This window comes from Hippocampus zosterae, chromosome 5 (assembly GCF_025434085.1).
Source record: "Hippocampus zosterae strain Florida chromosome 5, ASM2543408v3, whole genome shotgun sequence".
NCBI classification, from domain to species: Eukaryota; Metazoa; Chordata; class Actinopteri; order Syngnathiformes; family Syngnathidae; genus Hippocampus; species Hippocampus zosterae.
In genome coordinates, this window is record NC_067455.1 from 3,420,501 (window position 1) to 3,438,304 (window position 17,804).

A 17,804-nucleotide genomic window follows, 5' to 3' on the forward strand; every position below is an offset into this window, starting at 1 on the left:
AATAAAAAGGAATTACGAATGCTCATTCCTTACTAAACAGAGACAATATGTTTGTTGAATTTTATAACACTGTAATATAAAGTCTAACATGAATCACTCATGAGTTTGGTATTTGTCATCGTTATTTTTTAATCCTGACGACATTTTGATCTTATTTTGAAGGGTACCCATGCATGCCGTCGTCGTGCGTTGTGTATTGGCAGCGTTTATAACATTTGTTGACTCGAACAAATCCAGAGGCGACGACTTAATTAATCATTCACTCCTGCCGCGATTTACCAAAACTAATCTTTGTTGTGGAGTATGTCTGTTGTTGATTTTCCCTCTCCGTGTTTTGTTTTCGGTTCTTTCAGTCACCACCGCGCGTTTTGTGTGTCTGAACTGCGACCCCTAATCAGCAAGACAAGAACCCGAAGCTTCTAGGTTTCGTTTTTCTTGTGGATTTGACGTGTTGCAGATACTGCAACTCCACCCAAAAGTGTTGCGTTGCACAGCGGGGGGGAATGGGTTTCTTTTTCCTGTTATTCATTTGACCACGAACGAGCTGAACCTTGTGCAACTGTCATCATCTGTTTAAGGTGAGCACCAGTGTTGTCATTCTTTTTCTACGTGTGCCTCACAGTTTTCAGCTTTTTGGCTAGAATATCCCAAAGACAGAAAATGGGTGCTTAGGTCCGATTTGTACACTTTCACTAATTGGTTTACTCACTTTTGTTACCAGCAGTTCAGACGTTAATTTGTTTTTTTTTAGGGGACGGTAAATTTGCGTGTTATACAAATGCACACTGACATTGTCATATGATCAGCGGTGTCCCAATAAAATATATGATCTAATTTTCTCAAACGAATTCTGTTTATACTGATTCGACTGTTGCTTCAGACAATGATTAGTAATACAATGAAAATTAAAAACAGTATCTTCACATGGTGTGCTATTGGGCAACACGTCTGCCGCACAGTTCTCGTGTTCTGGGTTTGAGTCTCAGTTCTGGCATTCCTGTGTGGAGTTTTCATGTTCTCCTCGTGCTTGCAATGGGGTTTTTGTGTGTACATTGGTGAAAAGCATACTTGGAAGGCAAAAGGGCAATCGGCTCAGTTTGGACATTTTTATTTTGAGGTGTGCTCACTTTTCTTGCTAGCAGTTTAGATACTAATGGCAATGTGTTGTTATTTTGAGGGGACCAAAAATGTACTGTACATCAATTTACAAGCGGTAAATTGACTCGTGTGTGTGTGTGTGTGTATGTGTGTGAGTATCTGGTATCATTCAAACCAAACGAGGCTGTTGAAATGACAATGGAATTTGTGTTTACCCAACACTGTTTTTCTTAGCCAGAGGCTGAGCTGCACTGTATTTGTTTAGTGCATGGACCTGTGCCTAACCGCACAGCCCGATTTGGTCTATATGGGAATTCGGGACTCTGTGATCTAAAACACCCAAACATACTTGTATGTTACAACTCAAGTGTAAGGCAAACCCAACTTAGTCTCAATTACTTTGGTGCTTGTGTGACGTTCGCTGTTATCCTTAATATTAGCATGGAATGAGCTAAAATTACGCGTCCGGTCGTATTACGCTTGAGAGTAAGAAGATAATGTGACACGCAATGTAGTTTTTAAAAAATCGTCATGTGGTGGATGAGCTAAATGAACAATCAGGATTTTGGAGGGGGGAGGGTGTTATTTGTTGCTCAGGTTACACTTTTTCTAAAATTGAAATTCATTTTTTTTAATGTTTGAAGTGTCATTTGAAAGGTTTAAAAAAATGCTAACTGGTTCCATTGTATCACACTTTTTTTTAATTTAGAAAATTATTTCATGTTTCAAGATTAAGTCATGAGACACTACATTTAAATTTAAAAAAAAAAAAGTCTGGTGCAAGGTATTACAACACAAGAAGAAATCAGACGTAGGCTTTAGTTAATTTAAATCAATTATATATTTTCTCTTTTATTATATTTAATCTTGACCTATTGTGTATTGGTTTGAACACGTTTCTTAAAACCTCATTTTTAAAAAATATGATTATTGTCTGCGTTAGAGGTTAGGACATCCCTGCCCTAAGGTGACAAAATACAAAGCACACCAGTGCGTTGTCATGAGTAAGTCACTGAGACATTGTCAATAGTGTTTTACTTGTGAGAAGAAACCATGACTCATGTTAATTTTGAAGTCAACTTATGTACACACAAAGTTTAAAAATATGACAAATAAGATGACGCACGCGCGTGTGTGTGTGTGTGTGGTGACTTCAGCATTTACACAAAACCTGACCTACATTATGGGGGGAGCAATTTAGGTGGCTGCTATTTATGTATTTGTTTTGCGCTTGGTCTCCATCTTGGTGACAGTCCACACGTTGATGACGTCATTGAAATGGTCAAAGCTGAACGACTGAAGATGAATATCAGAACTTAAGAGGTTCCTTTAAGTTCAAGTATCAAAAGATCTCAAGAAGCCATGTTCAAAAAGACTCCGCAAGTCAGCCGTTTTGGTTAGCAATGACCATTTTAGGGTCACTTCCCTGGGTTCAAAAACCAAATTATCCTTTAGAAATTTGACCTTTAGTGTGAACCCCCAAATTGGCTTTGTGGCGTCCTCTTCAAAATTCAGCCCCCATAGCTAGTACAACCTCCCCACGAACTTTGATAGGCAAGCCTAGCATGAGTAGACCCACAAAAAAAACTCTCAAGAACTCCCACGCGAAAACACAACCCGATCTTTTGGACCTGTCGATTGCGATTTTTGCTGATCCCGATCCCCCGAAATAAAAAAAAATCGGTTCTGATCGATCGGTGCACCTGTATTACTAACGCAAATTAAAAAAAAACGCTCCGGGAAACAAAAACTGTTCGGCAACAAATGACTGATTGCTATTTCTGGTGTATTACGGTAAATTGCGCACATGATCGTTTCGCACGTTAATTCGTTAAGCCATCAGGTGACGATTAGTTTCCGATTGGTAATCGACATTAGCACATTATTGAAAAAATTGTTAATATTGCTCAGCTCCATATGTTGCAAATTTTCCCCACTTGCGGGTCACTCTGGAACACAACGGGCGGCCCGGTAGTCCAGTGGTTAGCACGTCGGCTTCACAGTGCAGAGGTACCGGGTTCGATTCCAGCTCCGACCTCCCTGTGTGGAGTTTGCATGTTCTCCCCGGGCCTGCGTGGGTTTTCTCCGGGTGCTCCGGTTTCCTCCCACATTCCAAAAACAGGCGTGGCAGGCTGATTGGACGCTCTAAATTGTCCCTAGGTGTGAATGTGAGTGCGGATGGTTGTTCGTTTCTGTGTGCCCTGCGATTGGCTGGCAACCGATTCAGGGCGTCATCGTTGCATCCATTTCTCATGACTTTTATATCTACCTCATGTGAATGAAAAAGCGGAAGCGCTCTCGGTCACTGTCAGTTCACGTCGAGGGTGTGGGGTTTCCTGAAGCTCATCTTTTTTAGCGAGTGTTTGTGCATGTGGCCGGGGAACTTCCGATTTGAACCCACACTGCCCTTGCATCATATGATGACACCCTCCCATGTGAGACCTCGACTGGTATTCTTTCAAAAACCTTTTTGCGGTGGCCATTCTCCAAACGCAGGGAGGAGTGAACCGTTTCATCTGTTCAAGAGCTTTCTGAAGACGGACGGCACTGTCGTCTCCGCAGCGGCAGGACCAAGATGGACATCGACCTGGACGGATTGTTCCGCCTGAACGTCAGCTACGACTACGACGACGACTACGTGTATCAAGATGACGACCCGGAGTCTCGGGGTGGCCGGACGGTGTGGATCCCGCTCGTCTACTCGGCGGTGCTGATTGTGGGCCTGTTCGGGAACGGCCTGCTGCTGGCGGCGCTGGCGCTGAAGAAGCGAGCGTGGAGGACGTCGGATACCTTCATCCTCCACCTGAGCCTCGCCGACGTCCTGCTGCTGCTCACGCTGCCTCTGTGGGCGGCGCAGGCCACCCAGAGTTGCGGATGGTGCCTCGGGCTCCCTCTTTGCAAGATCAGCGCAGTTATTTTTAAGGTTTGGACCATTTTGTTTTTGTTCAGCTCCCATTACATTCTATTTACAAATCTTAGGCGAAATGACAGCCACAATGTAATATATGGGACTAGTTTTGAAATCGGGCGGCCCGGTAGTCCAGTGGTTAGCACGTCGGCTTCACAGTGCAGAGGTACCGGGTTCGATTCCAGCTCCGGCCTCCCTGTGTGGAGTTTGCATGTTCTCCCGGGGCCTGCGTGAGTTTTCTCCGGGTGCTCCGGTTTCCTCCCACATTCCAAAAACATGCGTGGCAGGCTGATTGAACACTCAAAATTGTCCCTAGGTGTGAGCGTGAGTGCGAATGGTTGTTCTTTTCTGTGTGCCCTGTGATTGGCTGGCAACCGATTCAGGGTGTCCCCCGCCTACTGCCCAAAGCCAGCTGGGATAGGCTCCAGCACCCCCCGTGACCCTAGTGAGGTTCAAGCGGCTTGGAAGATGAATGAATGAATGAATAGTCATGAAAGGTGTCAGATTGACCCACAGTCTGTACTTAAGTACAGAAACTTGTGTAAAAAAAAAAAAAGATTTAACTTCTGTACTTGCAAAGAAAATAGAACCAGAGTGGGGTAAAGTAGCTAAGAATTGTACAGGCAGCCGAGGAGTCAAGTAAAAGTTCAAAAGTAGTCCATCCATCCATCCATCCATCCATCATCTACCGCTTATCTGGGGCCGGGTCGTGGGGGCAACAGCTTTAGCAGGGAAGCCCAGACTTCCCTCTCCCTAGCTACTTCTTCCAGCTCTCCCCGGGGGATCCCGAGTCGTTCCCAGGCAAGCTGGGTGACATAGTCTCTCCAGCGTGTCCTGGGTCTTCCTCTGGGTCTCCTCCCGGTGGGACATGACCGGAACACCTCACCGGGGAGGCGCTCAGGAGGCATCCGAATCAGATGCCCAAGCCACTTCATCTGGCTTCTCTCGATGTGGAGGAGAAGCGGCTCGACTCTGAGCCCCTCCCGGATGACTGAGCTTCTCACCTTATCTCTAAGTGAGAGCCCGGAAAACCTGCGGAGAAAACTCATTTCGGCCGCTTGTATCCGGGATCTCGTTCTTTCGGTCACGACCCATAACTCGTGACCATAGGTGAGGGTTGGGACGTAGATCGACCGGTAAATTGAGAGCTTCGCCCTTTGGCTTAGCTCCTTCTTCACCACGACAGACCGATACAACGTCCGCAAGTCTTACCCTAAGTGGAGGAGTTCAAGTATCAAAAGTAGTCCTCACTCCAAATATTAAGATATCCTTTATTTGTCCCACACTGGGGAAATTTACAGCCATTTACAGGCATTAAATTATTTACAGTAAATATGATTCAATGAAAAACTACTCAAGTACTTAGAGTCACATCTGATTATTATTTTTTTAGTCAGACCATGAACGTCAAATGGGCAGAAAAAAACAAAACAAAACAACAACAAAAAACAGATAAAATAGGAATGTGCAAATGGATTTTCAGTAAATCCCCCAAAATATCACTTTAACTGCAACAGTCGTAGATGTTGTACGCTAGCGCTACTGAAGACAAATTTGGCCGCAATCAATCGTCTTAACTTTCTTGGTTTGCATTGAATAAAACCATACAATAGGCTCACCAGACAGAGGTGACTGATTGCGGTCGACCTGCTGTTTTTTTGTTTTGCAGAGTAGAAAGTACATATCAGCTTTCAAATTTAGAGAGGAAAAGCGTTATCAGAAAATCTCATCTCATCTTCCGTACCACTTGATCCTCACTAGGGTCGCGGGGGGTGCTGGAGCCCATCCCAGCCGTCTCCAGGCAGTAGGCGGGGGACACCCTGAATCGGTTGCCAGCCAATCGCAGGGCACACAGAGGCAAACAACCATCCACGCTCACACTCACACCTAGGGACAATTTAGAGTGTTCAATCAACCTGCCATGCATATTTTTGGAATGTGGGAGGAAACCGGAGCACCCGGAGAAAACCCACGCAGGCCCGGGGAGAACATGCAAGCTCCACACAGGGAGGCCGGAGCTGGAATCGAACCCGGTACCTCTGCACTGTGAAGCCGACGTGCTAACCACTGGACTACCGGGCCGCCGTTATCAGAAAATAAATATTCAAATTAAGTCCAGAACCATAAAAAAACCCAAATAATTCTGCTTGGTTACAGTAACGGATGAGATTTAGTTTCTTACTTCCCGCTACTGCTCATGAAAAATCCATCCATTCCTCTCTCCTTGTTTCTGTGGGCCTCTGATTGGAAATGGAAAAGAGTGGAGGAAACATGCTCAGTGAAAGCGAAAGCTCTCCAGGCATTTCAGAGAAGGGGGAATGAGATGGGGGGGCGGGTAAGGAAAGTGAAAATGTCTTCAACATGACATATTCGGCATTTCCCCCCCCCCCCCCCCCCTTCGCAGTTTTTAAAATGGACCCTCGGGGCGTTTGAAAAACACGTCTCTTGGGTGCTTTCAGCGAAATATCCCAAGGATCACAAATTATTATACACTTGCGCCAAAAATGTCAATCATTCTAGCAGAACTACTCATTGATGACGCTTTGTCTGTTTTCATTTTGTGCAATAGTGAGATAGGTGAGAAAAGTTTTTTTTAAAAAGCAGACATAGCAGTGAGTTCATCAGCCAATGACTGCTGAATGTCTTTGCCTATTCGGGTGCGGTCATAAACAATCTAGGGCAAAATCAAGGCCCGGGGGCCAGATCTGGCCCGCCAGCTCATTTTATGTGGTCCGCGAGAACAAATCAATGTGTGTCAAATTGCTAAGGTCTGTACCGAAATGTCAAATTGTCATGTGTAATAAATAACGTTGACATTTTGCAATCATTTTGTTACTGTTCACACTCACTTAAACAACAATTGAACAAACTATTATAATTGACTTGACTGATTTCAAAACTATTCATTCATCTTCCTAACCGCTTGATCCTCACTAGGGTCGCGGGGGGTGCTGGAGCCTATCCCAGCTGTCTTCGGGCAGTAGGCGGGGGACACCCTGAATCGGTTGCCAGCCAATTGCAGGGCACACAGAGACGAACAACCATTCGCACTCACACTCACACCTAGGGACAATTTTTAGAGTGTTCAATCAGCCTGCCATGCATATTTTTGGAATGTGGGAGGAAACCGGAGCACCCGGAGAAAACCCACGCAGGCCCGGGGAGAACATGCAAACTCCACACAGGGAGGCCAGAGCTGGAATCGAACCCGGTACCTCTGCACTGTGAAGCCGACGTGTTAACCACTGGACTACCGGGCCGCCCGATTTCAAAACTAGTCCTCTATTAATTTGTTGTGTACACTTTTGGTTTCACATTCATGTCCCGTGACTAAAATGCGTTTGACACCCCTGATCTAAGGAGTCGGGGACCTTTACTTTCCCCACTTTAAACAAGCAAAATGACGTTGTTTTCCTCTCCCAAGCTCAACTTCTTCTGCGGGATCTTTCTCCTGGCCATCATCTGCGTGGACCGCTACCTGTGGATGGTCCAGGCCAAGCAGCTGTACTCCCACAAGAAGCCCATGTTTGCCCACCTCAGCTGCCTGACGGTGTGGCTCGTCTCCCTGCTCCTCACCATCCCCGAGTGGCTCTTCATGGTATTGGAGCGGCATCCGTGGAAGGAGGAGAGAACCCAGTGCGTCCTCGGCCACTACCCAGCCGACACGCGCCTGACATCGCGCCTTCCCCACCACGTACTTAGCGCAGCCGCCGCCGTCGTCATCGGCTTCTCGTGCGCGACACTATGGTCCCAGCGCCCCGCCAAAACATTCCGAAAGAGGGCGATCACGCTCATCCTGGTCGGGGTCTTCTCGCTCTGCTGGATCCCGTACAACGTCGCGCTCGTCGTGGACACGTTCGGCGGGGCGAAGAAGACCTCCAACAGTTCATCCGGGGTCCAGCAAAGCTCACCGAGAACCGCGCTGACGGTCACGGCGGCGTTGGGCTGCGTCCACGCCTGTCTCCGGCCGCTCCTCTACCTCGGCCTGAGCAGCGACTTCAGGAAGTGGGCGCTGGCGGCGCTGAGGTGCGTCAGAGCGGAACCCAAGGGCTCAGTGTGGGAGCTGGGCGTAGGTGACGACGCCCCGCTCGAGCAAAGTCCCGATATGGAGGAGTTGAAGCAGATCGCCAGTGTGGAGCAACAAGTGCAGCATAAAATTTCCACATAGCTGTAGAATTTCCACATATCACTCCCACATAGAGGGGGGGTGATATCAGGTCATGTGACTCGGACTCAAGTCGGGTATTAAGGTTAAACTGGCGACTGGCTTGGCTAACTAAGACTTGACTGAGACTCGATCGAATGCGGAACTTGACTTCTGTGTGCCCTCCCGTAGCGGTTTGAGTTGCTAGTTGTCACTTTGGCAGTTTTTATTTTTTAATTTCACTCCATTAAATTATTTAGTTAGATCCTCTTTCCGTATATTTCATTATGGTTTAATATTTATATTTTACAATACAATGCTATATTTTTTTTCTTTTAAAAAACCTTTAAAAAATGATGCCGTTTTGTCGGGGAACATGAAACGGGCAATCATTAGACAACCGGTACAAATAAATCTACTTACAATGTTATTCCCGGAATTCATTCTCTTCAAAGTCAAGGTACCACTGTCTTGCCCGTTGACAAGAAAAAAAATACAGGTATGCGTTTTCCAAGTTTGCTTTGTTTATGAAAGGAATGTTACTTGCTAAATAGCGCGCACGCTAACCTGGCAACCCACCAGTATGTTACAAAGCGAGACCCAAGCAGGGAGTTCCGAAGATAATTCTCTTTGAATTCCAACGATATGTTTTTGAAAAAGAGAAGAGCAACATGCAAGGTTTGCAACTTACAGATCAGAGCCACAACTACGATCTCAACTTAATCCGTGACGGGCATACCTTGCTAACTTCACGGTGTAGCCAACCTAAAATCGGGTAATTGTTAACTCCGCTCAAAGTAGGTTAAGTGTTTAACCTCCTTGTAAGTAATAACATAATGCGGAGACTGGTTCGGGAACGTTAAGAACTGTGATTGTGAACGTTTTGGTCCAACTAGCTAACGCAAGTGCAGCTCGGCATTAGCATGTGCAGTAGTTTCAACGCTAAGTGTGGTTGGTGTGCGACTGAGATTGACTCGACTTAATGATCGACCAAACCCAAGTCTGCTTGACATTTCGATCTAACTTTGGACTTGGTTGAAAGTGAAGACTTGAGACTCATGACTTGTACATTTGTGACTTTGTCCCATCCCCGCCACGCGGGTGGCTTATTCATGATGCCTCGTGGAAGGGAACTTTGTGTCATGTGCTTCAAGAGCTGAGATGTGCGCTGACGTTTCATGTCCCAGAGGACATTATTTATTTATTCAACCGCAGTTTTTACAGCGTTGCTTTTTGTCACATTGTTTACACGTTTTTAAATGCCTGTGTTTTAATTGTTGCCGTTGTCGTAAACCTGTGTTGACACTGCCTTCTCTTGACACCACCTCGAAGTTGTCATCATTGTGATGATTGTTGTTGTTATTGTAACAATAGTATTTTTAGATTGAGTTGATGTTGCTCGTGGGACAGCTTTGAGTGAGAAACAGGAAGTGACGTGTGTTCTCCCGTATGTTACGAACCTGAGTTACGTACTTGTACTTAAAAGTTAAGTAAGCAAGATGCTTTGACCGTCCATTTGTATGGTCAGTGAGAATGGAACAGAGTGAAAAAAAAGTTATGAGTGATGTTTTTATTTGATTGATGTTCATATAACCCCCCCCCCCCCCCCCACTAGCAGAGTCCAGATTGTAAGAATCTTTCTAACGTCCTGAAGAAGGGCTTACAGCTGTGACCCAAAACACTTCAACGTATCCAAACGATGCTGTGCTAAAAATCAAAGTGACAAGGAAATCCAACTCTGTAGTGGAGTGTGTGACTTTTTTTTATGGTAGGGCAGTGTTTTTCTAGCACAGTAGTTGTAGTAGCTAAATATTATTATATGTTAGAAGATAAGCTCCTGTCCTTATCAATGTTTGTGTGATCCTAAACCATGCCAGTCACTTCATAAAGTTGACAATGATAACAAAGAGCATTTTACTCCATAAACCAACAGAGCGAGAACTCCGCCGTTATGCAACATGCGTTGCATTTAGTGTCGGCAAGGGAATTTACCCCCTGGGCAAATGCTGCAATTTTTAAAAGAAATTTTTCACTACTACATGTTTGTACAGGCAACATAGCGGGTTGACGTAGATACATTGGTTGACATCATCGGTCATGTGCGTCTACGAGACTATTAAAAGTGTTTGCGTGTCGACTGTCGACTCCCGGTCTGTTTTGGAGGGTTTGTCTTGCACAGCCAACCAGACCAACCTGATTTGTCAGTCGAGGTCACGTCAACGCAAAGATGACTTTCACAGATGCCTCTTTGTGTTGAACAGGGTGGAGGAACCTTTATCGGTGTTCACAACGTCTCCTGCGGCCTGATCAAATGCACGAAAACAGTCAACCAAATTTGGGTTATGAGTAACTGCAGCTCAAATGTCGTTTTTGTTTCCTCTCAAATAAACATGTTCATGGTGAGCCACGACTACTAAAAGCCTGAACAGATTGATCACAGTCATGCATAGTTGGGTGAAGTTTGCAGGCCTCCGCTCTTCTCCTTTATCATCTGATTTTTTTTCCCTTCTTGCATAAGCTGCACATTGCACAAGAGTGCGAAGCTGCTGTTTGTTTCTCCTTCGTTCGCTTCCTGTCAGAATCCCGCAAGATGATTTGCTTGAAATGTTGCATACATGCCACTGCAGTCATTAAAATTCTATAATGCGATATCATGAGAAGTTTAACACTTTATTTTTTAATTCATTCAATTACTCAGACACTTTAAACAATATCTGTTATAAGATAAGATATCCTTTATTTGTCCCACACTGGGGAAATTTACAGCCTCCAGCAGCAAAAATGTAGGTAGAAAGAAGAAAGAAGAAAAAAAAACAACCACCGTTCAATTAAGTGCAATATAAACACAAAATGGATAAATCGCAGTGCTATTTACAATTGTCTTTCACATCATTATAATATGACTTCTAAGCACACATAATAGTTTCACTCTTTTACAAACGTGAATTTAAAAAAAAATCATGTTTCGATGTTGTACTTTTAATCCAAGAGGGGCGGAGCTTCTTGGCCGACGCACCGCCTAATAGCAAAGTCATACTTTTCCGCCATCTTGTGGCAAGTGGTGTCCATAGGCGCTTAAAAACCTTTTCCGGGGTGGCAACTATATTACCTTACTTGTGGATTTTCACTATTTGTGGCCGCACTCGCTCCCTGTCCCTGAGCATTGAAATCTTGAGATATAATCATTGGTGTCAGACGACGTGTACGAATACATTTTATTCGCGTACATTTAATGGCACAATCACATACTATTGGCGTTATATGTGGTGTAATTGTGTACAGCATGACGATAGAGTCGCAGGGCGACTACGTCATGAGTGTGCGCCGAGAGCGGGAGACGAGAGAGTGACTAGAGAGAGAATACACGCTTCGGGAAAGCTGAATAAAAGTTATCCACGTTAACACGACAGCTGGACTCACGTGTGCCTGACTTGATAACACGACAATATATGCTGTTGACATGTGAGTCAGGATTGTTGGAAAGCAAAGCGACGCTAGAAGAAAAATGTTACATACACTCAAGATTTGCTCCCAAATTACGATGGCTTAAAGCCTCCGGAAGCCACTTGAGGGTTGTTGTATTTTGTCAGGGATTTGGTTCTGATGTGTGCACGCCTCTGTTAACACGCGCTTCAGATTGCGAGGGAGTTGGAGGTTTCCGTAGACTCGGACCAAATGGAGGTTCTCCTGCCGCTCACCGACTGGAATTTGGTTCCCGTCTCGGATTTACAGGTGAGCAGCCGCAGGATGTCCAGGAGCTGACGACGGAACTTGACGCCCACAAAGGCATACAGGATGGGATTGAGACTGCAATGGAGGTTGCCTACAATCGGCGTGATGCTCATGGCCTTCTGCAGCGACGCTCTGAATTCACAACTGGTGCGATTGTTGCCCAAAAAAGACGTCTCCACCATGAGAGTAACGTTGTACGGCGTCCAGCAGAGGAAGAACACCGCCACCACCGCGGCGATGACTCGAAACGCTTTCTGCTTCTGGACGCCCCCGGCGCCGCAACGCAGCCGGCGAAGGATGCACGAGTAGCAGAAGACGAGGACGAGCGAGGGCAGCAGGAAGCCGACGATGTGGCAGAGGAGGCGGGAGGCGAGCTCCCAGGAGGCGAAGTTGGCCACGCACTGGGTTTTGCGTCGCCTTGTGTTCTCCACCGCCTCCAGGAAGATCAAATTGGGCACGGCGAGGAGAAGTGAGAGGAGCCAGACGGCCAGGCAGCTGGACTGGATGATCCAGGGTTTCCGGCGGGAGTACACCTGGGTGGCGTGCACGATGGACACGTAGCGGTCCAGGCTGATGCATGCCAGAAGGAAGATCCCACAGTAGCAGTTGATCTGAGTGCGCAAAGATGACCATTTTTTATTTCCCGGTATGTTTACATACGACAATAATAAAAATCATCATCATGATAATATATTTTGACTTACTGTGAAAACAGCACCGGCGATCTTGCAGAGAGGCGTGCCAAAGGTCCATCCCAAACTCTGGCCGTCCTGCGCGGCCCACAGAGGCAACGTGAGCAGCTGCAGGACGTCGGCCACGGCCAGGTGCAGAATGAAGGTGTCGGTCACGCTCCACGTCTTTCTGCTCCGAGTCAGAATTCCTAAGAGCAACCCGTTACCCAGAATGCCCACGAGGAAGGCCACCGAGTACAGGACCGGGCTGAAGACTGCCTGGAAGTGCTGGCCCTCATTAGGGTCGCACACGCCGATGAGCGTCTCGTTGCCGTCGTACGATTCGTCACTCTCGTTGTCATATCCGAACAGCACGCCATCCAAGAGCGTCGAGTTGCCGTCTAAGGTGACTGACTGACCGCTTTCCAGAAGAGAGCTCTGAAACGGATGCATTGTTTAGGGCCTAAACAAACTTTTTGCCAAGGGGCCAGATTTTATGTGGTAAAATGTCGGGGGGCCGACCTTGGCTGACATTCTTTACATTGAACAACAATTTTGTTCAACAAATTTTAGTAAGCCAGTCTGTTGCACATTTCCATTTTTATTTTAATTTCAACAATCTTCAGAATTTCTTTTGGTTCATTTGAAACGGGTATATCACATGTAACTGCTTATTCACTTGACTTTTTCTTAAACGGAAGTCTCCTGAGTGCAAATTGATTGATTTGAAACATAAAATGTATCACCATGACTTTTCAATAGTCACAAAACCTTTGACTCGAACAACAGGGAAATGAACAAGCAATACACATATCCACAACTGCAAGGATCATTTGAAATATGACATATCAGTCAATATAAACACGGAGTGATGTCTTGTTAACTCGTGAGTGATGCCCTCTAGTGTCGAAATGCTATTACTCATTTAGTGAATGCGATTACTCATTTAGCCACTAGAGGGAAGCAGTACTCTATGAAACATCACTCACCACTCTACGAGACCTCAGTCAATGCAACATGTGTTCCATTGCGCCCAACCTGCGGGCCAGACGGCACTGATTTTATAACAGGGGCCGAGGGCCGGATGAAATTCGACCGTGGGCCGGATTTGGCCCCCGGGCCGGACTTTGGACATGCCTGGTTTAGGCCTTGCGTCACCCGTGGCGGAGCGGTTCACCTGACGTTCATCTAACTGGCAATCAGTCTAGTGAGCAATTTTCCACCTCTGTCCTTCAGTCAGTCAATCCGTCTGTCAGACTGTCCATTAACCGTATCTGTTGGCCCGTCAATCCATCTATACCCCCTGTTGGTCTGTCCATCTTTCGCTCTATATGGTCGGTCTGTCAATCATCTGTTCAATTCATCAGTCTATTGATACACACATTGTTTGGCTTTCGCGTCACTGTAGGTGATGGATTCTTCTCTACATGTGCCCTGTTATTGACCAGTCCACAAAGTCAGCTGGGAGAGACTCTGGCTCCCCCACTGCAACCCCGAGCAGGATAAGATAAGATAAGATAAGATAAGATAACGTTTATTTCTAATGTTTCAGAAAAGAACTGTACACAGTTCATTCATTCATCTTCCGAGCCGCTTGATCCTCACTAGGGTCGCGGGGGGTGCTGGAGCCTATCCCAGCTGTCTTCGGGCAGTAGGCGGGGGACACCCTGAATCGGTTGCCAGCCAATCGCAGGGCACACAGAAACGAACAACCATTCGCACTCACACTCACACCTAGGGACAATTTAGAGCGTTCAATCAGCCTGCCATGCATGTTTTTGGAATGTGAGAGGAAACCGGAGCACCCGGAGAAAACCCACGCAGGCCCGGGGAGAACATGCAAACTCCACACAGGGAGGCCGGAGCTGGAATCGAACCCGGTACCTCTGCACTGTGAAGCCGACGTGCTAACCACTGGCCTACTGGGCCGCCCATACACAGTTCAATATAGGTGCAATATAAAATGTAGCATCAGCAATATATTTGTGAAATTAATATAATAAATTAGCAATAACATAGAAAACACAGCATAAGGCGGCGGAGGTGAAATCCTCTGAGATAAGAAGTACAGTATCGTTCAAAAATAAAAACGTTTTGGTGGTTTTCTTTGTAACCACGGGGTGGCTCCCTGTCGAAACAACAGGGGACATACACGGAACTGTTTCAAGCAACAATCATTGAGAACCTGTGCCACCCGCACGAGACATCTCGGATTGGTCACGAGTTTAAGACGAAGAGTGACAACATGAATGCACCTGCTGCCAAATTCTGCTATCCATACAAAATGTTGTCCAGTAGCAGATGACAACCAAAACGACAACGGGGGATAACGTGACACACAAGCGGTATGCTTTTTTTTTCTTTTTGTATTTATTTTCTTTATTTTCGATTCAGACGCTGGGATTTTCACCCAATAATCATTTACGTGTACCTGGAATTGGAAAGAACCCAGAAAAGAGTCAAACCCTAAAACGGTTAGCATGTCTGTCTCAAAGACATGCTAAACGTTCGTCCCACTTGATGCACGTGTCTATGGCGAAACGAATAAACGACGAAAACAGCCCAAACTAGAACCACAAGAGTCAACACTTAAAAGTCAAATCCAAATCTCTCCCATGGCGTCAATCAAAACACTGCACTTTGCCTTCGGTGTAAGCAATGAAGGGTCTCGTGACACCACACCACATTTGTAAATCACTTCTACGGTATTGCCACCGGGTCACTTTTTTTGTGAATGATCTTATTTTCTTTTCTTTTTTTTTTTTAAACACTAAAGAGGCACTCACACCGAAGATAGACCTGTTATTGACCTAGTTAAAAAGTAAATAAACACACAACAAATGTTCCCGAAATATAAACGTAGGAACATGTCAAGTGTAAAAATAAAATACGTATGTCCATGTCTGAAAATAATAATTATAAATGTCCTTTTTTTCCCCCAACATCTTTACCTCTATTCGGGATGGCTGTGATAATAATAATAATGATAATAATAATAATAAGAAACTTACCAGGCTGAAATCATATGACATGGCTGATAACACAGCAGATGTAAGCACCACAGACAATTGGGCTAATAGTTCTGTCGCTAAAAGAGAGGAAGCCAAGGTTTATGCGAGTGGAAAAAAAAAAAAAAAGCGAAAACCACACAAAGCAGGTGTGCTGAGTCCCGAGTGCATGACTGGTGATGCAAATGACATTGCAGCAAAGGTACTTCAAACAACCATCTGCTCATCTCACACCACGGGACAATTTTGAGTGGTCAATCAACCGGCCGTGCATGTTTTTGGAATGTGGGAGGTAACCGGAGCACCCGGAGAAAACCCACGCAGGCCCGGGGAGAACATGCAAATTCCAGACAGGAAGGTCGGAGCCGGGATTGAACCCACGACCTCTGCACTGTGAGGTCGACGTACTAGCCACTGGACCGCTGGCCCCCCCTTCTCAAACATTAACTATTTAAAATCATTGCAGCACACAAATGTGAAACGAGAAAAGTGAGCAACATATGCTCGAAGGTTGCATTCATTGTCTTCATCATTGTTTCCTAGAACGTCTTTATACGCGACCATATAACCGTATAATCTTTTTTAAATAAAATCACGTTTTATTACTTTGTCGTTTGCATCGGCCTGACCCCTGCCAGCGAGCGAGCCTTTTTGAGACGTGTTCCTGTTTTCTTCACACCTTCAGAAGGCTTCTCACCTCCACTTCTTGTTTTTCGACCAAACTCGACAGCAACGTGACACTTTTTTTTTTTTTATGTTCAACACCAACGCATTGGGGTTGAACTCTAACAATCGAATGTGATTCAAATGGAGAGATTTCGCATATAAGGTGTCGTCATTCGCCGTGTAGGAGACACACCAGGAGACCTCAACAACTTGTGTTGGTACAAAAACACTGGCACTGTCCATTACTTCTGGACCAAGTGTGTATGACTTTTTCAATCATTTTTATTAAACATGCAAAATCTCTGCTGCCTTTTGACTGTATCTGACAGTAAATGTTTGTGAGATCAGTATCACTTTCCCCCCTCAGATCCAAATGCAAGTACTTCCTCCTTCACCTTGCATGTGACACTATTCTGTGTTGTATTTTATTCTGTCCGGTGTGTGTGGCCCAAACAATGCCACATGCATTTTTTTTTTTGTATTGTGTTCTTCTTCTTTGTTTCGATTTTAGATACAGCATACACCCGGGATCACTTCTTGTTTATTTGAGTTTCAATGAAATTTTATTTAAGCTAGCTTCAGTTCAACTTTTAGACACACTGTATTGAAAGGCGTGCGTCCTTTTTATTATCGCCTATTTGTGTATGCATAATGTGCTTTAAGATCGAAATGAATATTATTTATAGCGATAGTACTTAAACCAAACTTATTTTATTCTGATAATAATTGTTTTATTTTATTTTGCATTAGTTTGTAGAAAGTGTGTGCCCTAGATCAAATTGGATATTTATGCTCAATTTTGTTGTCTGTTTTTATTTTATTTTTTATTTCATCTGCAACCAAGGAACTTGTATTTCTTTCATTTTTAATTTTATTTTACATGTTATTTTTGAATTATTATTTTACAGTACTTCAGCGCTGAAATACAGAAGCCTATCCAGTCTGGATTAAATTTATCGTTGAGTTTAGTTTTAGTCGTAGTTAAGTTTATAGCTACACCAACATGTGTCTCCTTTTCATTCCCCCACAAAAGAAGGGAAGCTCCAATGTATCAGAATAGCCTGGCTTCCTTTTCGTATGACTTTTCCTGTCATAAAATCCAGCAGGGAAATCAGAACAAGTTACAACTACTCCGGGCGTGGCCGACAGTCGCACCGAACAATGACAATTTTGGGGGATTAGTATCAACAATTGTACCCAACAAGGAGGCCTTGTGTTATTAACCACAAAGTTGCAAGCATATGGTAGAGCTACCGCAGGGTTTGCACATGTACATGGAGTAACTAACTATTTTTGATGTATGCATTTTACCTCAATGCATAGGATGCAGGGTTTTTTTTTTCCTTTCATTTGCACGTATGGGTTTACAAACCCCTTCCTCTTTTGACTCATGCTGCGAAGGCTGACCGCAATGTAGGTTTCGAGCGTATGTTGCTTGTGCATGGATAGCAAGTGGCATGATGCACACAAGTCATTGCACAAGAACTCAGACACAGGCTTGTGATCATCTCTTGTCATGATTTACAGTTGAAATGTGACTTTTTTTTTTCTTCTTAAATTAGTGGCTCAATTGCTCT

At 45.0% G+C, this 17,804-nt stretch overlaps 2 protein-coding genes and 1 long non-coding RNA gene across 6 annotated transcripts in view; 1 reads left to right on the top strand and 2 right to left on the bottom strand.

The window, feature by feature from the left end:
- Window positions 1–17,804, bottom strand: part of LOC127600709 (uncharacterized) — a 131,071-nt gene that overhangs the window by 45,640 nt on the left and 67,627 nt on the right. The gene's annotated exons all lie outside the window — the stretch shown is intronic.
- On the top strand, window positions 171–10,576 carry LOC127600577 (C-X-C chemokine receptor type 3-like). Of its 3 annotated transcripts, none has more exons than XM_052065259.1 (3): window positions 171–578; window positions 3,624–4,021; window positions 7,431–10,576. In XM_052065259.1, the coding sequence occupies exons 2-3, from the start codon at window positions 3,674–3,676 to the stop codon at window positions 8,172–8,174; spliced, it is 1,092 nt and encodes a 363-aa protein (XP_051921219.1). In that variant the 5' UTR covers window positions 171–578; window positions 3,624–3,673; the 3' UTR covers window positions 8,175–10,576. The 3 variants fall into 3 exon arrangements, with proteins under 3 accessions (XP_051921219.1, XP_051921217.1, XP_051921218.1); XM_052065257.1 differs by having other exon boundaries at window positions 172–578; window positions 3,595–4,021; XM_052065258.1 differs by having other exon boundaries at window positions 172–578; window positions 3,661–4,021.
- cxcr3.1 (chemokine (C-X-C motif) receptor 3, tandem duplicate 1) lies at window positions 11,349–15,991 on the bottom strand. Its single transcript, XM_052065252.1, has 3 exons — window positions 15,565–15,991; window positions 12,587–12,991; window positions 11,349–12,493 (listed from the first exon to the last, which is right to left on the bottom strand). Exons 1-3 carry the CDS (start codon window positions 15,583–15,585, stop codon window positions 11,783–11,785), a joined length of 1,137 nt encoding a protein of 378 aa, XP_051921212.1. The 5' UTR covers window positions 15,586–15,991; the 3' UTR covers window positions 11,349–11,782.

Excerpts from the sequence above, each read along its gene's own strand:
- LOC127600577 (XM_052065259.1), top strand. The coding sequence starts at position 3,674 with ATGGACATCGACCTGGACGGATTGTTCCGCCTGAACGTCAGCTACGAC. Across the intron at positions 4,022-7,430 it reads TCAGCGCAGTTATTTTTAAG|CTCAACTTCTTCTGCGGGAT; the intron begins GTTTGGACCATT and ends TCCTCTCCCAAG.
- cxcr3.1 (XM_052065252.1), bottom strand. The coding sequence starts at position 15,585 with ATGTCATATGATTTCAGCCTG. Across the intron at positions 12,992-15,564 it reads TGTCATATGATTTCAGCCTG|AGCTCTCTTCTGGAAAGCGG; the intron begins GTAAGTTTCTTA and ends CATCCGTTTCAG. Across the intron at positions 12,494-12,586 it reads TCGCCGGTGCTGTTTTCACA|ATCAACTGCTACTGTGGGAT; the intron begins GTAAGTCAAAAT and ends TTGCGCACTCAG.